We start from the raw sequence: 22,958 nt of genomic DNA, 5'->3' as shown, positions 1-22,958 counted from the left end.
TATGGGGCAGGAATGGGGCAGGAATGGGGCAGCTATGGGGCGGCTATGGGGCAGCTATGGGGCAGGAATGGGGTGGCTATGGGGCAGATATGGGGGCAGGAATGGGGTGGCTATGGGGCAGCTATGGGGCAGGAATGGGGCGGCTATGGGACGGCTATGGGGCGGCTATGGGGCAGCTATGGGGCAGGAATGGGGCGGCTATGGGGGACTATGTGGGGCTATGGGACGGCTATGGGGCGGCTATGGGGCAGCTATGGGGCAGGAATGGGGCGGCTATGGGGGGATATGTGGGGCTATGGGGCGGCTATGGGGCAGCTATGGGGCAGGAATGGGGCGGCTATGGGGGGCTATGTGGGGCTATGGGGCGGCTATGGGGCGGCTATGGAGCGGCTATGGGGCAGCTATGGGGCGGCTATGGGGGGGATATGGGGCGGCTATGGGGGGCTATGGGGCAGCTATGGGGCAGCTATGGGGCAGGAATGGGGCGGCTATGGGGCAGCTATGGGCAGCTATGGGGCGGCTATGGGGCGGCTATGGGGGTATGTGGGGCTATGGGGCAGCTATGGGGCAGGAATGGAGTGGCTATGGAGCGGCTCCGGGGGGCTATGGGGCGGCTATGGGGCGGCTATGGGGCGGCTATGGGGCAGGAATGGGGTGGCTATGGGGCAGCTATGGGGCAGCTATGGGGCGGCTATGGGGCGGCTATGGGGCAGCAATGGGGCGGCTATGGGGCAGGAATGGGGCGGCTATGGGGCAGCTATGGGGCAGGAATGGGGCAGCTATGGGGCGGCTATGGGGCAGCAATGGGGAAGGAATGGGGCGGCTATGGGGGCCTATGGGGTGGCTATGGGGCGGCTATGGGGCGGCTATGGGGCAGCTATGGGGCAGGAATGGGGCGGCTATGGGGGGCTATGTGGGGCTATGGGGCGGCTATGGGGGGCTATGGGGCAGCTATGGGGCGGCTATGGGGCAGGAATGGGGCAGCTATGGAGGGATATGTGGGGCTATGGGGAGGCTATGGGGCGGCTATGGGGCAGGAATGGGGCAGGAATGGGGCAGCTATGGGGCGGCTATGGGGCAGCTATGGGGCGGCTATGGGGCAGCTATGGGGCGGCTATGGGGCAGGGATTGGGAGGTGTGGGGTGCCTATGGGGCAGCTATGGGGCAGAGGGAGATGGAGGTGGGGGGAGATGTGGGGCGGGAGCTGTGGGGAAGGAGTTGTGGGGCAGGAGTGGGGAGCTGTGGGGCAGCTGCGGGGCAGCTGTGGGGCAGGAGCTATGGGGGAGGTGTGGGGCAGGAGTGGGGCAGATGTGGGGCAGCTGTGGGGCAGGGATGGAGGTGTGGGGCAGAGGGAGAGGGAGGTGTGGGGAGATGTGGGGCAGCTGTGGGGCAGAATCTGTGGGGCAGCATTGGGGCAGCTGTGGGGAGATGTGGGGCAGAGGGAGATGGAGGGAGGTGTGGGGCAGCTGTGGGGAGGTGTGGGGCAGGGATGGGGCAGCTGTGGGGCACAGGGAGATGGAGGTGTGGGAGCTATGGGGCAGCTGTGGGGCAGCTGTGGGGAGCTGTGTGGCAGGAGCTGTGGGGCAGCTGTGGGGCAGAGGGAGGTGGAGGTGTGGGAGCTGTGGGGCAGGAGCTGTGGGGCAGCTGTGGGGCAGGGATGGAGCAGCTGTGGGGCAGGAGGAGCTGTGGGGCAGCTGTGGGGAGATGTGGGGCAGAGGGAGGTGGAGTTGTGGGAAGCTGTGGGGCAGAATCCGTGGGGCAGCATTGAGGCAGCTGTGGGGAGATGTGGGGCAGAGGGAGGTGGAGGTGTGGGGAGCTGTGGGGAGGTGTGGGGCAGGGATGGAGCAGCTGTGGGGCAGGAGGAGCTGTGGGGAGCTGTGGGGCAGCTGTGGGGCAGGAGCTATGGGGCAGGAGCAGGGCAGCTGTAGGGAGCTGTGGGGCAGGAGTGGGGCAGCTGTGGGGCAGGAGCTGTGGGGCAGGAGTGGGGCAGGTGCAGGGAAGTGTGGGGCAGGGATGGAGCAGCTGTGGGGCAGCTGTGGGGTAGAGGGAGGTGGAGGTGTGGGGAGCTGTGGGGCAGCATTGGGGCAGCTGTGGGGAGATGTGGGGCAGAGGGAGCTGTGGGGAGGTGTGGGGCAGGGATGGAGCAGCTGTGGAGCAGGAGGAGCTGTGGGGAGCTGTGGGGCAGCTGTGGGGCAGCATTGGGGCAGCTGTGGAGGTGTGGGGCAGGGGCAGAGGGATGTGTGGGGCAGCTGTGGGGAGGTGTGGGGCAGGGATGGAGCAGCTGTGGGGCAGGAGGAGCTGTGGGGCAGCTTTGGGGCAGCTGTGGGGCAGGAGCTATGGGGCAGCTGTGGGGCAGGAGTGGGGCAGGGATGGAGGTGTGGGGCAGCAGTGGGGGGATGTGGGCAGCTGTGGGGCAGCATTGGGGCAGCTGTGGGGAGCTGTGGGGCAGAGGGAGGTGGAGCTGTGGGGCAGCCGTGGGGCAGGAGTGGGGCAGGGATGTCTGTGTGCGCAGGAGCTGCAGCGCTGGTTGGCTGCGGCGGAGCCGCGCGTCGCTGCCGACGTTGCGGTGGGGGGAGGAGACGCAGCGCAGCTGCAGCTGCAGCTCCACCGCCTCCAGGTGAGGAATGCAACCCCCCCTCCCCCTCCCCCTCCCTTGCGACGCTGCAACGTCGCATGGCTGCAACCCTTGGCAGGAGCTGCGGCGAGAGCTGCAGCAGCGCCGCATGCAAGCCGAGAGCCTGCGGCCCCCGGGCGGCCTCAGCGCCTTCCGCACACGCTGCGACCGCATGGAGGAGGAGCTGCTGCAGCGGCAGGTACTGCAGGCGGCTGCATGGCTGCATGCGGCGCTGAGGGGGGGCGGTAGCGCTCGCTGCATCGCTCGCCGCAGCTCCCAGCGGTGACGCATGCCGGGTCGGCGTCGCCTGGGTGCAGCGGTGAATGCGTTGCCATGCAACCACTGCATGGTTGCGCTGCAGCACCGTCTGGAGGCGTCGCTGCTGGGCTTGGGGCGCGTCCAGCACCACCTGGAGGAGCTGCTGCAGTGGTTGCAGCAGGCGGCCCTGCAGCTGCACGGCCCTGTCCCGCTGCGCCCCGACCTGCAGGGCTGCGAGATCGAGCTCGCCAAGCACAAGGTGAGAGCGCGCGGAGGGTGCAGGAAATGCAGCTGCGGCACTTCGGGGGATGGAAGGGGGTATGGGGGGGGGGATGCATGCAGGGTGGATGCAGGGGGGGCAAAGGGGCTGCAGTTGGGGGGCTGCATGCACCAGGAGGCTGCAGATGTGCATGGGCTGCATGCACAAAGACGCAACTGCATGCACGATGAGGCTGCAAACATGCACGTGCTGCATGCACGAGGCTGCTGCATGCACAAAGAGGCTGCAGATATGCATGGGCTGTATGCACAACGAGGCTGCCGCATGCACAACGAGGCTGCAGGCATGCACGGGCTGCATGCACGAGATGGCTGCTGCATGCACGATGAGGCCGCAGACATGCATGGGCTGCATGCACAAAGGGGTGGCTGCATGCACAATGAGGCCGCAGACATGCATGTGCTGCACGTATGAGGAGCCCACTGCATGCACGAGGCTGCAGCCATGCATGGGCTGCATGCACAAAGAGGTGGCTGCATGCACGAGGAGGCTGCAGGCATGCATGTGCTGCACGTATGAGGAGCCCACTGCATGCACAACGAGGCTGTAGCCATGCATGGGCTGCATGCACACGGCTGCTGCATACACCGGGGAGGCCACTGCACCCCCTCCTGCCTGCACTACTGCATGCCTGCAGTGGGGCTGCAGCCCTGCAGCTCCCCATCGCATCAGAGATCGCGGTTGGAGCCCCCCTTGCATTCCCCTGCTTGCAGTGGGGCTGCAGCTGCAGCGAGGGCTTTGCAGGCTGCAGCCGGAGCTGCTGCATGCAACAGCGTGGGGGGTTGCATCTGTTGCAGGTGCTGCACAACGACGTGCTGTCGCACGCGCGCTCGGTGCAGTCGGTGCTGGAGGCCGGGCGGGAGCTGCAGCGCTGCAGCGGTGGTGACGGCGGCGCTGAGGGTCTGCATCAGCGGCTGCAGGAGCTGAGCGAGCGCTGGGCTGCGCTGTGCAGCGCCGCCGACAGCCGTCAGCTGCAGCTGCAGAACCACCTCAGCCAGGTAATGCGCTCGGCTGCAGCTGCAGCGGCGGCAGCAATGCATGGGGAGCTGCGGCTGAGCTGCGGCGGTGCTGCAGGTGCAGGACGCGACGCTGGAGATGACGGAGCTGCTGCAGTGGTTGGAGGAGGGGGAGCTGCAGCTCTTCTTCGCGCAACCCCCGGGGAAGCTCAGCGCCCACCTGGTGAGCGCATGCGACGCTGCAGCCCCCATGCTGCATCCCCCTGCATGCTGAGCCCCTGTTGCATTCCCCTCCCGCTGCATTCTGATCCCCGCTGCAGCCCTGGCTCCACTGCAGCCTCACCCACGTTGCATCCCTGACTCCGCTGCAGCCCTTTGCACCACTGCAGCTCCATCCTTGCTGCAGCCTCAGCCCCATTGCATCTGCAGCCCCACCACACCCCCTGCATGCTGCAGCCCTGCTGCGTCCCTGTTGCATTCCCCTGCATGCTGCACCCCCGTTGCATCCCCACTCCCGCTGCGGCTCTGTTGCATTCTGGTCCCCGCTGCAGCCCTGCTCACTGCAGCCCCGTCCCTGCTGCATCCTCAGCCCCATGTGCATCCCCCCTTGCATGCTGCAGCCCTGTTGCATCCCGGTTGCAGCTGCAGCCCTGGCTCAGCTGCAGCTTCATCCGCATCGCATCCCTGACCCCGCTGCATCCCCGCTGCATCCCTTTGCACCGCTGCAGCCGCATCCTCACTGCATCCCTCCTCTATCCCCGTCTCCGCTGCATCTCCCTGCATGCTGCAGCCCCGTCCCCGCTGCATCCTCAGCCCCATTGCAGCCCCGTTCCTGCTGCATCCGCATCCCCCGCTGCATCGCCACTCCTCCCGCAGCCTCCTCCCGGCTGCATCCCCTGCATTCTGCATCCCTGCAGCCGCAGCCGCTGCCGCAGGAGCTCTGCAGAGAGATGGAGTCGAAGGAGCCGTCGTTCCACGCTCTGCAGCAGCGGCTGCAGCGCCTCCTCGACTCCTGCAGCAGCAGCAGCAGCTGCAGCAGCAGCAGCACCGAGCACGCGCTGCGCCTGCTGCAGCGCAAGTGGGACAGCGTGCACGCCGAGCTGCAGCAGCGCAAGGAGCGCTTGGCCGAGGGCGTAACGGCCGCCGCCGAGTTGCATGCGGCGCTGCAGGAGCTGCAGCGGTGGCTGCAGGAGGCGGAGGAGCAGCTCGCAGCGCCTGCGCCGCCCGGGTCCGCCCTGCACGCCATCGACGCGCAGCTGCAGCAGCACAAGGTAGGTGCAATGCATGCCTGGATGCGACGTATGCATGGCCAGCATGCAGCGCTGCAACGGGACAGCTGCATTGAGCCACCACCACCCCCTACTGCTGCGCCGCTGCAGCGCTGCATGCACCCAGTGGCTCCCGCTGCGCCCGCAGGCGCTGCTGCAGGAGGCGACGGCGCAGGCGGAGGCGCTGTCGGGGCTGCAGGCGGCTGCAGTTCGGCTGCAGGGGCTGAACCGCGGCGGCGGCGGCGGCGGCAGCGGCACTGCGGTGCAGAAGGTGCTGCGGACGGTGCGGGAGCGGCTGCAGAAGGTGCAGCGGAGGGCGGGCGAGCGCAGCGCAGCGCTGGAGGAGTTGCAGAAGCGCAGCAAACAGGTGCGGCGCTGCAGTGGTGCGGCCAACATGCAGGGGGTGAGGTCCCGGTGCAGGTCCTGCAGCTGCATGCAGAAATGCAGCAGTGCGGGGGGGGGAAGGGGGGTGGGGGAAGCTGTGGAGGTGCAGCACAGGGCGCATGCGGCTCTCTGCAATGGGGGTGCATGCGGCTGCGGTGCAGGGACTGCGGTGCTGCCTCGGGGCTTGCAGTGCCGCAGGGGCCACGCAGATCAGGCATGCAGATTGTGCAGCTCCAGGAGAGGGAGCATGCGGCTCCTGCAGCCCCCACAGCTGCTGCATGGGGCTACTGCAGCTCCTGCAGCACTAACATGGGGCTCCTGCAGCTCCTGCATGCAGGTCCTGCAGCTCCTGCAGCTCCCACACGGGGCTCCTGAAGCTCCTGCAGCTCCTGCCTGGGGCACCTGCAGCTCCTCAAGGTCCCGCAGCTCCTGCATGCAGCTCCTGCAGCTCCCACATGGGGCTCCTGCAGCTCCTGCATGCAGCTCCCACAGCTCCTGCAGCTCCCACAGCTGCTGCATGGGGCTACTGCAGCTCCTGCAGCTTCAATATGGGGCTCCTGCAGCTCCTGCAGCTCCCACACGGGGCTCCTGCAGCTCTTGCAGCTCCCACAGCTGCTGCATGGGGCTACTACAGCTCCTGCAGCTCTAAGATGGGGCTTCTGCAGTTCCTGCAGCTCCCACAGCTCCAATATGGGGCTCCTGCAGCTCCTCCTGCAGCTCCCACAGCTGCTGCATGGGGCTACTGCAGCTCCTGCAGCTCTAACATAGGGCTCCTGCAGCTGCTACATGCAGCTCCCACGGCTCCTGCAGCTCCCACAGCTCCTGCATGCAGGTCCTGCAGCTCCTGCAGCTCCCACATGGGGCTCCTGCAGCTCTTGCAGCTCCCACAGCTGCTGCATAGGGCTCCTGCAGCTCCTGCAGCTCCTGCAGCTCCTGCAGCCTCTCCCCCCCCCCCCATTCTCTTGCAGTTCTTGGAGTCACAGCAGCTGCTGCAGGAGTGGATGCAGGAGGTGGAGCGCAGCCTGGCAGCGGCGCCGCCGGATGCAGCCGCCACGCAGGAGGAGATCAAGCGGCAGTTGGCGGAGCAGAAGGTGCAGCAGCTGCAGCTGCAGCGACCGCAGGAACTGCGGGGGGGGGGAGGGGGCTCTCAGGTGGCTGCAGATGAGGCTGCATCACAGCCCCCACAGCGTCCCTGCGGCACAGGGGGCAACCGATGCATCCTCGGGCACAGCAGATGCATCCCGAGGGGTCCTGCAGCCCCTGCGTGCCCGGATGCAACCAATGCAGCTCTAAGTGCAGCCCCAGTATTGCAGGGATACGTCACCCTGCTGCAGCAGCTGCAGCCCTGGGGGCACCACCTGCATCCTGGGCTGCAGCTGCTGCATCTTGGGGGCTGCAGCACTCAAATGCATCCTGGGCTGCATCAGCTGCATCTTGGGGGCTCCTGCAGCCAATGCACCCTGAGCTGCAGCATCCAATGCACCCTGTGGTGCAGCAGCTGCATCTTGGGGCTCCTGCAGCTCCTGCATCCTGGGCTGCAGCAGCCAAATGCATCCTGGGCTGCAGCCAATGCATCATCGGGTGCAGCAGCCAACGCGATGCATCTTGGGGATCCCACACCAATGCATCGCGGGGCTCCTGCAGCAGCCAATGCATCCTGGGCTGCAGCAGCTGCACCTCGGGGGGCGCTGCAGGCAATGCAATGCATCTCGGGGGTCCTGCACCAATGCATCCTGGGCTGCAGCAGCCAATGCATCTCGGGGCTCTCGGAACCAATGCATCCTGGGAGCCCTGCAGCCAATGCACCCTGTGGTGCAACAGATGCATCTTGGGGGCTGCAGCAGTCAACTGCACCCTGGCCTGCAGCAGCTGCATCTTGGGGCTCCTGCAGCCAAAGCACCCTGAGCTGCAGCATCCAATGCATCCTGCGGTGCGGCAGATGCATTGTGGAGCTCCCGCAGCCTGCGGTGCAGCAGCCAATGCATCCTGGCCTGCAGCAGCTGCATCTTGGGGGCTCCTGCAGCAGCCAATGCACCCTGTGCTGCAGCAGCCAATGCATCCTGGCCTGCAGCAGCTGCATCTCGGGGGCTCCTGCAGCCTATGCATCATTGGCTGCAGCAGCCAATGTAATGCATCTTGGGGCTCCTGCAGCCATGCATCTTGGGCTGCAGCTGCCAATGCATTCTGTGCTGCAGCAGATGCTTCTTGGGGCTCCTGCAGCCAATGCATGCTGGGCTGCAGCAGCCAAATGCATCCTGGGCTCTCGCAGCCAATGCATCATGCGGTGCAGCAGCCAATGCACACTGGGTTGCAGCAGCCAATGCATCCTGAGCTGCAGCCGCCAATGCATCCCGCATGTCGGGTGGGTTGCATCAAGCGCAGCGCGTTGTGCTGCAGCCGCCGCATGCTGGCCCTGGCCCCTCCCCCCCGCTGCAGGCGCTGCAGAAGCTGCTGCGGTGGAAGCGTCCGTCGCTGGAGGTGGCGCTGCGCTGCGGTCGAGCGCTGCGGCAGCGGACGCAGAGCCCCGAGGAGGCCCTCGGCCTCCAAATGCAGCTGCAGCGGCTGCAGCAGAGATGGGACACCATGGAGGGAGGAGCAGCCGAGAGGTGAGGGGGGGAACTGGGAGGCACTGGGAGGCACTGGGAGGCACTGGGAGGGCACTGGGAGGGCACTGGGAGGCACTGGGAGGGCACTGGGAGTGCACTGGGAGGCACTGGGAGGCACTGGGAGGCACTGGGAGCACTGGGAGGGACTGGGAGGCACTGGGAGGCACTGGGAGGCACTGGGAGGGGACTGGGAGGGTATTAAGAGGCAACTGGGAGGCACTGGGGGGCACTGGGAGGCACTGGGAGGGCACTGGGAGGCACTGGGAAATCACTGGGAGGGCACTGGGAGGCACTGGGAGGCACTGGGAGAGTACTGGGAGGCCCTGGGAGGCACTGGGAGGGCACTGGGAGGGCACTGGGTGATACTGGGAGTCACTGGGAGGCACTGGGAGGGCACTGGGAGGGACTGGGAGGGCACTGGGAGGCACTCGGAGGCACTGGGAGACACTGGGAGGCACTGGGAGGGCACTGGGAGGGCACTGGGAGGCACTGGGAGGGACTGGGAGGGTACTGGGAGGCACTGGGAGGCACTGGGAGGCACTGGGAGGCACTGGGATGGCACTGGGAGGCACTGGGAAAGTACTGGGAGGCACTGGGAGGCACTGGGAGGGCAGTGGGAGTGGACTGGGAGGCACTGGGAGGGAACTGGGAGGGAGTGGGAGGCACTGGGAGGGACTGGGAGGGACTGGGAGGCACTGGGAGGGGACTGGGAGGCACTGGGAAGCAACTGGGAGGGATAATGGGAGCACTGGAAGGGGACTGGGAGCACTGGGAGGGCACTGGGAGGCACTGGGAGGGGACTGGGATGCACTGGGATGCACTGCGAGGCACTGGGAGGGCACTGGGAGGGGACTGGGAGGGACTGGGAGGGACTGGGAGGCACTGGGAGGGCACTGGGAGGCACTGTGAAGCAACTGGGAGGGATACTGGGAGCACTGGAAGGGGACTGGGAGCACTGGGAGGGTATTAATAGGCAACTGGGAGGCACTGGGAAGCAATTGGGAGGTAACTGGGAGCACTGGGAGAGGATTGGAAGAGGACTGGGAGCACTGGGAGGGCACTGGGAGGCACTGGGAGGCACTGGGAGGGAACTGGGAGGCACTGGGTGGTGACTGGGAGGCACTGGGAAGCAACTGGGAGTACTGGGAAGCAATTGGGAGGGACACTGGGAGCACTGGAAGGGGACTGGGAGCACTGGGAGGGAACTGGGAGGCACTGGGAGGCACTGGGAGGCACTGGGAGGGCACTGGGAGGCACTGGGAGTCACTGGGAGGGAACTGGGAGGCACTGGGAGGCACTGGGAGGCACTGGGAGGGCACTGGGAGGCACTGGGAGTCACTGGGAGGGCACTGGGAGGCACTGGGAGTGCACTGGGAGGCACTGGGAGGCACTGGGAGGCACTGGGAGGGCACTGGGAGGCACTGGGAGGCACTGGGAGGGCACTGGGAGGCACTGGGAGTGCACTGGGAGGCACTGGGATGCACTGGGAGGCACTGGGAGATCACTGGGAGGCACTGGGAGTGCACTGGGAGGCACTGGGATGCACTGGGAGGCACTGGGAGGCACTGGGATGCACTGGGATGCACTGGGAGATCACTGGGAGGCACAGGGAGTGCACTGGGAGGCACTGGGAGGCACTGGGACGCACTGGGAGATCACTGGGAGGCACAGGGAGGGAACTGGGAGGCACTGGGACGCACTGGGTGATACTGGGAGTCACTGGGAGGCACTGGGAGTGCACTGGGAGGCACTGGGAGGCACTGGGAGGCACTGGGAGGGCACTGGGAGCACTGGGAGGGGACTGGGAGGCACTGGGAGGGCACTGGGAGGCACTGGGAGGCACTGGGAGGGCACTGGGAGGCACTGGGAGGGCACTGGGAGCACTGGGAGGGCACTGGGAGGGCACTGGGAGGCACTGGGTGATACTGGGAGGCACTGGGAGGGCACTGGGAGGCACTGGGAGGGGACTGGGATGCACTGGGAGACACTGGGAGGGCACTGGGAGGCACTGGGAGGCACTGGGTGATACTGGGAGGCACTGGGAGGCACTGGGAGGCACTGGGAGGGCACTGGGAGGCAGTGGGAGGCACTGGGAGGCACTGGGAGGGCACTGGGATGCACTGGGAGGCACTGGGAGGGTACTGGGAGGGCACTGGGAGGCACTGGGAGGGGACTGGGAGGCACTGGGAGGGGACTGGGAGGCACTGGGAGGCACTGGGAGGGCACTGGGAGGCACTGGGAGGCACTGGGAGGGCACTGGGAGCACTGGGAGGGCACTGGGAGGCACTGGGAGGCACTGGGTGATACTGGGAGGCACTGGGAGGCACTGGGAGGCACTGGGAGGGCACTGGGAGGCAGTGGGAGGCACTGGGAGGCACTGGGAGGGCACTGGGATGCACTGGGAGGCACTGGGAGGGTACTGGGAGGGCACTGGGAGGCACTGGGAGGGGACTGGGAGGCACTGGGAGGGGACTGGGAGGCACTGGGAGGCACTGGGAGGGCACTGGGAGGCACTGGGAGGCACTGGGAGGCACTGGGAGGCACTGGGAGGGCACTGGGAGGCACTGGGAGGGCACTGGGAGGCACTGGGAGGCACTGGGAGGGCACTGGGATGCACTGGGAGGCAATGGGAGGCACTGGGAGGGACTGGGAGGGCACTGGGATGCACTGGGAGGGCACTGGGAGGCACTTGGAGGCACTGGGAGGCACTGGGAGGCACTGGGAGGCACTGGGAGGGCACTGGGAGTCACTGGGAGGCCACTGGGAGGCACTGGGAGGCAGTGGGAGGACACTGGGAGGCACTGGGAGGGCACTGGGAGGCACTGGGAGGGCACTGGGAGTCACTGGGAGGCAGTGGGAGGACACTGGGAGGCACTGGGATGCACTGGGAGGCACTGGGAGGGAACTGGGAGGTACTGGGAGCCACTGGGAGGCCCTGGGAGGCCCTGGGAGGCACTGGGATGCACTGGGAGGGACTGGGAGGGACTGGGAGGGCACTGGGAAGCACTGGGAGGGCACTGGGATGCACTGGGAGGCACTGGGAGGGCACTGGGATGCACTGGGAGGCAATGGGAGGCACTGGGATGCACTGGGAGGGCACTGGGAGGGCACTGGGAGGGCACTGGGAGGCACTGGGAGGGCACTGGGAGGCACTGGGAGGCACTGGGAGGGCACTGGGAAGCAATTGGGAGGCACTGGGAGGGCACTGGGAGGCACTGGGAGGCCCTGGGAGTCACTGGGAGGGCACTGGGAGGCACTGGGATGCACTGGGAGGCACTGGGAGGGAACTGGGAGGCACTGGGAGCCACTGGGAGGCCCTGGGAGGCCCTGGGAGGGGACTGGGAGGGCACTGGGAGGGCAGTGGGAAGCACTGGGAGGCACTGGGTGGCACTGGGACGGCACTGGGAGGCACTGGGAGGCACTGGGAGGCACTGGGAGGGCACTGGGAGGCACTGGGAAATCACTGGGAGGGCACTGGGAGGCACTGGGTGATACTGGGAAGCACTGGGAGGCACTGGGAGGCACTGGGAGGGCACTGGGAGGCACTGGGAGGCACTGGGATGCACTGGGAGGGCACTGGGAGGCACTGGGAGGCCCTGGGAGGGCACTGGGAGGCACTGGGAGGGCACTGGGGGGCACTGGGAGGGCACTGGGAGGCACTGGGAGGGCACTGGGAGGCACTGGGAGGCACTGGGAGGGCACTGGGATGCACTGGGAGGGCACTGGGAGGCACTGGGAGGCCCTGGGAGGCACTGGGAGGGCACTGGGAGGCACTGGGAGGCGCTGGGAGGCGCTGGGATGCGACGGTGCTGCGCGGCCGCAGGCTGCGTCGGTTGGAGGAGCGTCTGCTGCTTTCGGGCCGCGTTGCGGAGGCGCTGCAGGCGCTGCACGAGTGGTTGGACGGCGCAGAGCCGCAGCTCAGCGACGACGCAGCCCTCGGCGGAGACTGCGACCGCGTCGCAGAGCTCATCCACAAACACAAGGTGGGCGCCGCATGCACCGATGCATGCAATGCAACGCGGGGGGGGTGGGAAAGAGGGGGCTGCGAAGGGACCTGCAGCAGCGCCAGAGAGCTGCAAGAGCTGCAGCTGCAGCTGCATCGAACTCAGAGCCCCCCAAACTGCTGCTGCAGCTGCAGCAGTGGCCCCTGTGAGCTGCAAGAGCTGCAGCAGCCACTGCATCGCACCCAGAGCCCCTCGAAGCCTGCAGCAGCGGTGGAGAGCTGCAAGAGCTGCAGCTGCTGCTGCATTGCAACCACACACACCTCCCCAAACCCTGCAGCAGCGCCTGCGGCAGCACCAGAGAGCTGCAAGAGCTGCAGCAGCTGCAGCATCACAACCAGAGCCCCCAACCCCTGCGGCAGCGCCAGAGAGCTGCAACGGCTGCAGCTGCTGCTGCATCACAACCATATCCCCCAAACCCCTGCAGCAGTGCCTGCAGCAGCACCAGAAAGCTGCAAGGGCTGCTGCAGCTGCTGCATCACAACCAGAGCCCCCCTCAAAACCTGCAGCAGCCCCAGGGAGCTGCAAGGGCTGCAGCAGCCGCTGCATCACAACCACACCCCCCTCGAGCCCTGCAGGAGCCCCCGGGAGCTGCAGGTTCTGCAGCAGCTGCTGCATCAGCCCTTGCAGCAGCCCATGCATGAACCCCTGCGGCAGCGCCGCTGAGCTGCAAGGGCTGCAGAAGCTGCTGCAGAGGCCAATGCGAGCTGCAGGATCTGCAGCAGCTGCTGCATTGACTCCATCCCCACGCAGCCATGCAGCAGCCCCTGCAGAAGCGCAGCAGCCCTGCAGGGGGCGCTGCACCCTCCCCTGAGAGCTGCAGGTTCTGCAGCAGCTGCTGCACCCCCTGTGTGCTGCAAAGGCTGCAGGAGCTGCAGCAGAGGCCAATGCGAGCTGCACTTTCTGCAGCAGCTGCTGCATCAACCCCTGCAGCAGCCCCACCCCTCCCCATAGAAGATGCAGCTCTTCCCCTGCAGCCACATGCAACACCTCCCACCGCTGCTGCAGCCCCCGGAGCTGCACAGGTGCCCTCTACGCTAAGCGGTTGCATGCAGCGTGCTGCAACAACACACACCCCCCTCCATGCATGCCGCTGCAGGTGTTGCAGAAGGAGCTGGGCGAGCGCGCCGGCTGCATGCGGATGCTGAAGCGGTCGCTGCGGGAGCTGACGGGCGGCAGCTGCAGCGCCGACGCGCAGTGGCTGCAGCGGCAAATGGAGGAGCTGAGCGCCCGCTGGGACCGCGTCTGCAGCCTCTCCGTCTGCAGGCAGGCGCGGCTGCAGGAGGCGCTGCGGCAGGTGGGGCACTGCATGGGGTGGGAGCTGCGCTGCAGGGCGGTGCATGGGAGCGATGCATTGCATGGGGTGGGAGCTGCACTGCAGTGCAGTGCATGTGGAGTGAGGCATTGCATAGGGTGGGAGCTGCATGGGGAGTGATGCATCGCATGGGGTGGGAGCTGCGCTGCATGGGGTGATGCATGGGGAGTATTGCATTGCATGGGGTGGGAGCTGCATGGGGCGTGATGCATTGCATGGGGTGGGAGCTGCACTGCAGGGAGGTGCATGGGAGTGATGCATTGCATGGGGAGCTGCGCTGCATGGGGCGATGCATCGGGAGTGATGCATTGCATGGGGTGGGAGCTGCGCTGCAGGGAGCTGCATGGGGAGTGATGCATTGCATGGGGTGGGAGCTGCGCTGCATGGGAGGTGCATGGGGTGATGCATTGTGTGGTGTGGGAGCTGTGATGCATGGGGCGATGCATGGGAGCGATGCATTGCATGGGGTGGGAGCTGCGCTGCATGGGAGGTGCATGGGGAGTGATGCATTGCATGGGGTGGGAGCTGCGCTGCGGGGCGGTGCATGGGGTGACACATTGCATGGGGTGGGAGCTGCGGTGCATGGGGCGATGCATGGGAGTGATGCATCGCATTGGTGGGAGCTGCGGTGCATGGGGCGATGCATGGGAGTGATGCATCGCATTGGTGGGAGCTGCGCTGCGGGGCGATGCATGGGAGTGATGCATTGCATGGGTGGGAGCTGTGATGCAGGGAGCTGCATGGGAGCGATGCATCGCATGGGGTGGGAGCTGCGCCGCAGGGTGATGCATGGGAGCAATGCATTGCACAGGGTGGGAGCTGCATGGGGAGTGATGCATTGCATGGGGTGGGAGCTGCACTGCAGGGCGATGCATGGGGCGATGCGTTGCATGGGGTGGGAGCTGCGCTGCACGGAGGTGCATGGGGCGATGCATTGCATGGGGTGGGAGCTGCGCCGCAGGGAGGTGCATGGGGCGATGCATTGCATGGGGTGGGAGCTGTGATGCATGGGGCGATGCATGGGGAGTGATGCGTTGCATGGGGTGGGAGCTACACTGCAGGGGTGCATGGGAACAATGCATTGCGTGGGGTGGGAGCTGCGCTGCAGGGAGGTGCATGGGGCGATGCATTGCATGGCGTGTGAGCTGCATCACATGGCACTGAGCGTGTCCCTGCGCTGCTGCAGGCGGAGGAGTTCCGGTCGCTGTCGCAGTCGTTCCTGCAGCGCCTCGACGACGCTGAGCGCGCCCTGCAGCTCAACGCATGCAATGACGACGACGATGAGGATGAGGCGGCGCTGCAGGAGAGGCAGAATGCGCTGCAGGTGGGGCCCTGCAGGAATGCAAGCGCATGTCCGGAGCAGTGCATGCAGCTCGGTGCAGGTGCTGCGCCCCTGCAGCAGCTCTGCAGCCCCAGCGCAGAGCTGCAGGGGTTGCAGCTTCTCATCACTGCAAAGTTTTCAGCTGCAGGCGGGGGTCTCTCCTTGCAGCGCCGCTGCATGCAGCGAGGGGCAGGAGCTGCAATGCAGCGGCATCGGCCTCTCTGCACGCTCCTGGCTGCAGGGAAGCCGCTCCTGGATGCATCGAGCATGCATTGAGGTGCAACAGCTGCAACGCAGCCATAGTGCACTCAATGCACCCCGAGCTGCAGGGAGGCTGTGATGTGCAGCACTGGTGCATGCTGCAAGCTGCAGGGGCTGCAATGCAGCCATAGTGCACTCAATGCACCCTGAGCTGCAGGGAAGCCAGTCCCACATGCACCAACCATGCATTGAGGTGCAGGAGCTGCAACTCAGCCGTATTGCACTCCATGCACCCCGAGCTGCAGGGAAGCCACTCCTGCATGCACCGAGCATGCATTGGCAAGGGGGGGGGGGGGAGGAGCTATTTCCCTGCAGCTGCTTCCCTCCCTCCCCCCCCCCGCAGGAGCTGCAGCAGTCGCTGCAGTGCCAGCAGTTGGAGCTGGAATGCATCGCGTCGTTGGGCGACGCCATCCTGAGCGCCTCTCACCCCGACGCCGCCGTCGCCGTCCGCTCCTGCATCGACGCCGCCGACGGCCGCTTCCGCGAGGTCAGAGCAGCCGCAGCCGCACCTGCAGCAATTGCATGCATGCATGCAACCCAGCAGCAGCGGCAGCGCAGGCGGAGGTGGTGAAGAGCTGCGGGTGCTGCAGGTGCAGAGGTGGTCGCAGCAGGAGGCGGAGCGGCTGCGGGCGAGGGCTGCGGCGCATGCGGCGGAGCGGGAGGAGCTGTCGCAGCTGCTGGATTGGATCGCCGCCGCCGAGGAGGCGTTGGAGCTGCGGCAGCGCGAGGCACTGCCCCAGGAGCTGCAGGAGCTGCAGGAGCTCAGCGCGCAGCACGCGGTGAGGAGGAAGGCGACGCGGACTTTCATGCATGGCTGCAGCTGCAGGGGGGGTTCGTTGGTGCTGGAATGCAGCGGATGTGCTGCAGCCCCTGCATGCACCTGCAGCAGCTTAAATAGCCCTCCCAGCAGCTGCAGGAGCTCTCATGCATGCTGCTGCAGCAGCATCAATGCAGCAGCTCATGCATGAAGCAGATTAGCAGCTCCTTTCATGCATGGCTGCAGCTGCAGCTCCTTTCACGCACACCACCTGCTGCAGCCTGAGCTCAGCAGCTTTGCAGCAGCTCATGCATGCAGCAGCTCATCGCATCCATGCAGCAGCTGCAGCACCTTCCATGCAGCAGCTGCAGCTGCAGCCTGAGAGCTGCAGCTTGTGCATGCATGAACACAGCAGGACCATTCCTTCGCACCACCAGCTGCTGCATGCATGGGCTGCAGCTTTGCAGCAGCTCATGCACACAGCAGTGCATTCAACCCATGCAGCAGCTGCAGCCGGAATGCAGTGGCTCTGCTGCAGCTCGTGCATGAAGCAGCATAGCAGCTCCTTACATGCATGGCTGCAGCTGCAACCTGAGAACTGCAGCTCATGCATGCACGAACACAACATGACCTTTCCTGCACACCAGCAGCTGCAGCCTGAGTGCAGCAGCTTTGCAGCAGCTCATGCACAAAGCAGCATAGTAGAGCCTTACATGCATGGCTGCACCTGCAGCATCTTCCATGCACACCAGCAACCGCAGGCTGAGCACCACAGCAGCTCTGCTGCAGCTCATGCATGCAGCAGCTGCAGCGCCTTCCATGCACAGCTGCAGCCACAGCCCGAGTGCAGCCGCTCATGCATGCAGCAGCACATTCCATGCACAGCTGCAGCTCAGCTGCTGCAGGACCACCCCCCCCCTTCCCGTGGTGGCTGCATCGGGGCTGCATCGCCGCAGGTCTTCGTGGAGGAGCTGAACCGCAAAGAGCCCGAGGTGCAGCGCTTCACCAAGAGCTGCAAACGCAGGACGGCTGCGGAGCTGCCGACGACGCCCACCCGACGCCCCGGCACGCGTGAGCCTCCCCCGCTGCAGCTCCTACTGCAACCCTGCAGCTCCAGCTGCATCCTTGGTGCACCCCAAGCTGCATCGCAGCAGCTCCAACTGCATCGCAGCAGCTCCAACTGCATCACAGCAGCTGCAGCTGCATTGCAGCCGCCTGAGCTGCATTGTTGCTGCTTCCCCGCAGGGCGCCGCAGCAGCACGGGGAAGGCGCAGGGCGCAGCGTCGCAGCCGCCGGAAGGGTCGGAGCCTCCTGCGTCGACGACGCAGGCGGCGCAACTGCTGCACCGCTGGCAGCAGCTCTGGCTGACGGCGCTCGACCGGCAGTACCGCCTGGAGACGGCGCTGCAGCGCCTGCGCGAGGTACACCTGCAGCCCCTGATGCATGGGGGGAGCGGGAGGGAAATGCAGCCATCTGCATGCAGCCCCCTGCAGGGTCTGTTGGTTGCATGCATCTGGCTGCAGCCCTGCAGGCAGCAGCTGTTCCATCCCTGCAGTCAGGGCTCATTGCATCCCTTTGGCTGCAGCCCCGCAGGCAGGAGCTGTTGCAGCTCTTTGGCTGCAGCTCTGCAGGGTCTGTTGGTTGCATGCATCGGGCTGCATCCCCGCGGGCAGGAGCTGTTGCACTCTGCAGTCAGGGCTCGTTGCATCCCTTTAGCTGCATCATCCTTGCAGGCAGCAGCTGCTGCAGCCCAGTGTTGTTGCAAACAACACTGATTGCATGCATTTGGCTGCATCCCCGCAGTCAGGACTCGTTGCAGCCCTTTGGCTGCAGCCCTGCAGGAAAGGGCTGTTGCAGCCCTGCAGGCAGAGCTGGTTGCATGTGTTTGGCTGCATCCCTGCAGTCAGGGCTCATTGCAGCCCTTTGGCTGCAGCTCTGTGGGGTCTGTTGGTTGCATGCATTTGGCTGCACCCCTGCAGGCAGGAGCTGTTGCATCCCTTTGGCTGCAGCCCTGCAGGAAGGGGCTGTTGCATCCCTTCAGTCAGGGCTCATTGCATCCCTTTGGCTGCAGCTCTGCAGAGTCTGTTGGTTGCATGCATCTGGATGCATTCCTGCAGTCAGGGATCATTGCATCCATTTGGCTGCAGCCCTGCAGTCAGGGCTGGTTGCATGCACCAGGATGCATCCCTGCATGCAGAACTGGTTGAATCCCTTTGGCTGCACCCCTGCAGGCAGCACTCGTTGCATCCCTTTGGCTGCATCCCTGCAGTCAGGGCTGGTTGCATGCATTTAGCTGCATCACCCCCCTCGGTGCCTTTGGTGGCCGTCGCATGCCCTGCGCGGCACTGATGCTGCGCTGCTCCGCAGGTGGAGGAGTTCTCGCGCTTTGAGGTGGCGCAGTGGCGGCGTCGTTTCCTGCAGTGGATGGCGCAGAGCAAAGCGCGCGCCCTCGACGTCTTCCGCACCATCGACCGCAACCACCACGGCCGCGTCGCTCTGCGACACTTCAGCGACGCCCTCCTCGCATCCAGTGCGTCGATGCATGCATGCAGACCCCTCCCCTGCTGCAGCTGCAGCGTTGCATCATGCTGGGAGACCTCATGGCTGCATGCAGACCCCTTCCCAGCTGCAGCTGCAGCGTTGCATCCTGACAGGAGGCTCCATAGCTGCATGCAGACCCCTTCCCAGCTGCAGCTGCAGCACTGCATCGTGCTGGGAGGCTCCATAGCTGCATGCTGAGCCCTCCCCAGCTGCAGCCGCAGCACTGCATTGTGTCGGGAGACCTCATAGCTGCATGCAGTCCGCTTCCCAGCTGCAGCTGCAGCGCTGCATCCTGCCGGGAGGCTCCATAGCTGCATGCTGAGCCCTCCCCTGCTGCAGCTGCAGTGTTGCATCCTGCTGGGAGGCCTCATGGCTGCATGGTACCCCCTTCCCAGCTGCAGCTGCAGCGTTGCATCGTGCTGGGAGGCTCTGTAGCTGCATGGTGACCCCTCCCCTGCTGCAGCTGCAGCGTTGCATCCTGCCAGGAGGCTCCATTGCTGCATGCTGAGCCCTCCACAGCTGCAGCTGCAGCATTGCATCCTGCCAGGAGGCTCCATAGCTGCATGCAGACCGCTTCCCAGCTGCAGCTGCAGCGTTGCATTGTGCCGGGAGGCTCCATAGCTGCATGCTGAGCCCTCCCCAGCTGCAGCCGCAGCTGCAGCGCTGCCCCCTACCCAACAGTGCCCATTGCACCCCCGCAGCGTTCCCCACCACTGCGCTGGAGGCGGCGGCGGTTGCGCGCAGCTTCGACCTCAACGGCGACGGCTTCATCGATTACTGCGAGTTCGTCAGCGCGCTGCACCCCAACCGCGACGCCCTGCGGCGCTGCGCTGACGCCGACAGCATCCGGGACGAGGTACGGCGCAGCGGGGAGCTGCAATGCATGGGGGAGCTGCAGTGGCTGCATGGGGAGCCGCAGCGCATGGGGAGCTGCGATGCATCAGGGGCTGCAGTGGCTGCATGGGGAGCTGCAGTGCATGAAGGAGCTGCAGCGCATGGGGAGCTGTGATGCATGAGGAGCTGCAGCAGGTGCATGGGGAGCCTTGGTGCATGGGGGAGCTGCAGTGCATGGAGAGCTGCGATGCATGAGGAGCTGCAGTGCATGAAGGAGCTGCAGTGGGTGCAGGGGGAGCTGCAATGCAGGGGGAGCTGCAGCGCATCAGGGGCTGCAGTGGGTGCAGGGGGAGCCGCAGTGCATGGAGAGCTGCAGTGCACGGGGAGCTGTGATGCATGAGGAGCTGCAGAGGCTGCATGGAGAGCTGCAGTGGGTGCATGGGAGGGGCTGTGGTGCAGGGGGAGCTGCAGTGCATGGGGGAGCTGCAGTGGGTGTATAGGGAGCTGCAGTGCATCAGGGGCTGCAGGGGGTGCATGGGGAGCTGCAGTGGGTGCATCAGGGGCTGCAGCAGGTGCATGGGGAGCTGCGGTGCTGCATGTGGGTGCTGCAGTGGGTGCATAGGGAGCTGCAGTGCTGCATGGGGAGCTGCAGTGCATCAGGGGCTGCAGTGGGTGCATGGGGAGCTGCAGTGCATCAGGGGCTGCAGTGGGTACATGGGGAGCTGCAGTGCATCAGGGGCTGCAGTGGCTGCATGGGGAGCTGTGGTGCATGGAGAACTGCAGTGCACGGGGAGCTGTGATGCATGAGGAGCTGCAGCGGGTGCATCAGGGGCCACAATGCATGCATGGGGAGCTGCAGCGCCCGCTGGGGCTGCGCCGCAATGCTGAGGGGAGCACCGCTGCTGCGCCCGCAGGTGAGGCGCCAGGTGTCGCAGTGCAGCTGCGCCAAACGCTTCCACGTGGAGCAAATCAGCGCCAACCGCTACCGGGTGAGAGACGCAACGCATGCAGCCCACGCAGTTCCCCCCCCCCCTTAGCAGCTCTGCATGTGCTGCAGGGAGAGAAGCTGCAGCCTCGTGTCCTGCAGCCTCCCTGCAGCTCTGTACCCCCTCCCCTGCAGCTCTGACTGCAGCGAGAGGCTGCAGCGCTGCAGCATCCCCGCATTCCCCTGCCCCCGCCTGCACGCTGCAGCGTTGCAGCGCCCCCACTTCCTCCCTGCATGCAACCCAGGCTGCAGGGTTGGCTGCAGGAGCTGCAGGCGCAGCTCTGAGGGCATCCGTTGCATTCCCCCCCCCATTCCGCTGCAGTTCGGAGAGTCGCAGCAGCTGCGGATGGTGCGGCTGCTGCGCAGCACGCTGATGGTGCGCGTGGGCGGCGGATGGATTGCGCTCGATGAGTTCCTGGTTAAGAACGACCCCTGCCGAGGTGCGTGCGGGGCTGCAGCGCCGCATGCATGCATGCATGCATCCCCCGAACCCCCCCTCCCCTCCCCCCAAGCCATTTGCACCACCGCCCCCCTGCGCGGCTGCAGCGTCGCTGCGGGGCGGCTGCGCTCGGTGGAGCGGAGCCGCAGCGTTGCAGCAGCTGCAGCAGCGCTGTCGCTGCAGTGAAGGGAAGGACCAACCTGAAGATCAACGAGAAGTACTGGGGAGGCGACGGCTGCGCCGCCGCAGCCAAATGCAGCGCCAATGCATCGCCGCAGCGCAGCCGCTCCAACTCCAGCCTCAGCCTCTGCAGCAGCAGCGCCTCTGCGCCGTGCAGCCCCGCAGCCAGGAAGGTAGCGGAGAGCTGTAGACACCCCCCGGCCTCGCTGCAGCTGCTGCAACCGCCGCTGCAGCCTCTGAGCTTCTCTCCTCGGCAGTCGGTGCTGCGGCGGACGCGCTCCGGCGATCGCTGCTGCCACTCCCGCAGCTCTCTGCTGCACCGCGGCGCCGACCTGCAGCTCCCGGCTGCGCCCGCAGGTGGGGATGCGACGGCGGGGGGGGGAACTGCGTGCAACGGCTGCAATCTGCGCGTCCCGTGCAGATGCGGGGGGTCCTGTGCGGTGGGGATGCAGCGGTTGCAACCTGACCGGGCTGCAGGGCTGCAGGGCTGCATGCATTGGCTGCAACCAGCCCAGGCTGCAGGGCTGCAGGGGTCCCTGGGCTGCATGCAGCGGTTGCAGAGGTCCCTGTGGTGCAGGGCTGCATGCAGCGGATGCAACCGGCCCGGGCTGCAGGGCTGCAGGGGTCCCTGGGCTGCAGGGCTGCATGCAGCCGTTGCAGAGGTCCCTGTGGTGCAGGGCTGCATGCAGCAGCTGCAACTGACCCATGCCATGGGGCTGCAGGGTTCCCTGTACTGCAGGGCTGCACACAGCAGTTGCAACCTGACCATGCTGCAGGGCTGCAGGGCTGCATGCAGCAGTTGCAGAGGTCCCTGTGGTGCAGGGCTGCATGCAGCGGTTGCAACCGGCCTGTGCCATGCAGCTGCAGGTGTCCCTGGGCTGCAGGGCTGCATGCAGCGGTTGCAGAGGTCCCTGTGGTGTAGGGTTGCATGCAGTGGCTGCAACCGACCCATGCCATGGGGCTGCAGGGTTCCCTGTACTGCAAGGCTGCACACAGCAGTTGCAACCTGACCATGCTGCAGGGCTGCGTGCAGCCGTTGCAGGGGTCCCTGGGCTGCAGGGCTGCATGCAGTGGTTGCAGAGGTCGCTGTGGTGCAGGGCTGCATGCAGCAGCTGCAACCGGCCTGTGCCATAGGGCTGCAGGGGTCCCTGGGCTGCAGGGCTGCATGCAGCGGTCGCAGAGGCCCCTGAGCTGCAGGGCTGCAGTGCTCCCTGCCCCGTGTTGCAGCCGCAGCTCTATCGTTGCAGAGCCTCCCGACGCTTCCCCCCCGCTGCAGCGCCGCAGCTCCTCCCCCTCGGCCGCCTCTTCAGCATCGCTGCAGCCGCATTCCCTGCAGAGCTCCGGGCAGCCCTCCCCTCCCCCCAGCAGCCCCCATGCAGCCCCCACCGCTGCAGCGTCGACCGCGAGCGCCCCGCAGCCGCCAGCTGAGCCCGATGCATCCTGCAGCCGCAGCTGAGGCGCAGCCCTGCAGCAGCCTGGACGTCCCGCAGCTGCAGCGATGCCTCAGGGGCGGCTGCAGCGGTTGCATGCACTCAGCGACGCTGCCCCGTCGCCCCCTGCAGCGGCTGCAGCGCTGCTCCTGGTGCTCTCCCCACAGTCCGCGCTGCGCGTGCATGCGCTGCAGCCACCCCCGGGGGGTCCCTGCAGCCGCTGCAGCTGCAATAAAGAGCGGAGTCCTTTCCCTCCTGTCTGTCTGTCCGTCTGTGCTGCAGCCGCTGCAGCCGCATGGCCCAAATCAGCGCTGCTGCAGTTGGCGAAGGCTGCAACGCTGCAGCTCCTCCACTGCGTCGCTGCATTGCATTGGATGCATCCCCAGGGCTGCAGCGGATGCGGCGCTGCTCCGACACCGCATGCATGGGGACCGCTCCCATGCAGCGCTGCATTGCGGCTCCGCGGCTGCAGCGAATGCGGCTGCAGCGAATGCGATGGAGTGCGGGAAGGGACCACAGAGGGGGAAA

The 22,958-nt window shown here is 66.3% G+C and overlaps 2 protein-coding genes across 2 annotated transcripts; both read left to right on the top strand.

Annotated features, from left to right (window-relative positions):
- Positions 1-200: 200 nt before the first annotated feature.
- Positions 201-7,053, top strand: LOC128851478 (microtubule-actin cross-linking factor 1, isoforms 6/7-like). Its single transcript, XM_054060585.1, has 10 exons — positions 201-212; positions 2,513-2,617; positions 2,694-2,813; positions 2,976-3,131; positions 3,950-4,150; positions 4,227-4,331; positions 5,026-5,379; positions 5,525-5,743; positions 6,729-6,851; positions 6,964-7,053. The coding sequence occupies exons 1-10, from the start codon at positions 201-203 to the stop codon at positions 7,051-7,053; spliced, it is 1,485 nt and encodes a 494-aa protein (XP_053916560.1).
- A 1,015-nt stretch (positions 7,054-8,068) lies between these two features.
- Positions 8,069-22,598, top strand: LOC128851476 (microtubule-actin cross-linking factor 1, isoforms 6/7-like). Its single transcript, XM_054060580.1, has 15 exons — positions 8,069-8,366; positions 12,190-12,349; positions 13,467-13,664; positions 14,869-15,006; positions 15,608-15,751; positions 15,855-16,043; positions 16,978-17,092; positions 17,267-17,442; positions 18,389-18,551; positions 19,264-19,418; positions 20,311-20,385; positions 20,704-20,821; positions 21,004-21,173; positions 21,258-21,357; positions 22,248-22,598. Exons 1-15 carry the CDS (start codon positions 8,116-8,118, stop codon positions 22,454-22,456), a joined length of 2,361 nt encoding a protein of 786 aa, XP_053916555.1. The 5' UTR covers positions 8,069-8,115; the 3' UTR covers positions 22,457-22,598.
- The last annotated feature ends 360 nt before the right edge of the window (positions 22,599-22,958 follow it).

Source organism: Cuculus canorus, chromosome 2 (assembly GCF_017976375.1).
Source record: "Cuculus canorus isolate bCucCan1 chromosome 2, bCucCan1.pri, whole genome shotgun sequence".
In the NCBI taxonomy this organism is placed as follows: Eukaryota; Metazoa; Chordata; class Aves; order Cuculiformes; family Cuculidae; genus Cuculus; species Cuculus canorus.
Note: the sequence above shows the minus strand (reverse complement) of the source record. Positions and strands in the feature narration are given on the sequence as shown.

Coding starts and splice junctions, on each gene's coding strand:
- LOC128851476 (XM_054060580.1), top strand. CDS start 8,116: ATGTCGGGTGGGTTGCATCAAGCGCAGCGCGTTGTGCTGCAGCCGCCG. Junction 8,367..12,189: donor GAGGGAGGAGCAGCCGAGAG/GTGAGGGGGGGA, acceptor GCGCGGCCGCAG/GCTGCGTCGGTTGGAGGAGC. Junction 15,007..15,607: donor AGAGGCAGAATGCGCTGCAG/GTGGGGCCCTGC, acceptor CCCCCCCCGCAG/GAGCTGCAGCAGTCGCTGCA.
- LOC128851478 (XM_054060585.1), top strand. Junction 2,618..2,693: donor TGCAGCTCCACCGCCTCCAG/GTGAGGAATGCA, acceptor AACCCTTGGCAG/GAGCTGCGGCGAGAGCTGCA. Junction 5,744..6,728: donor TGCAGAAGCGCAGCAAACAG/GTGCGGCGCTGC, acceptor ATTCTCTTGCAG/TTCTTGGAGTCACAGCAGCT.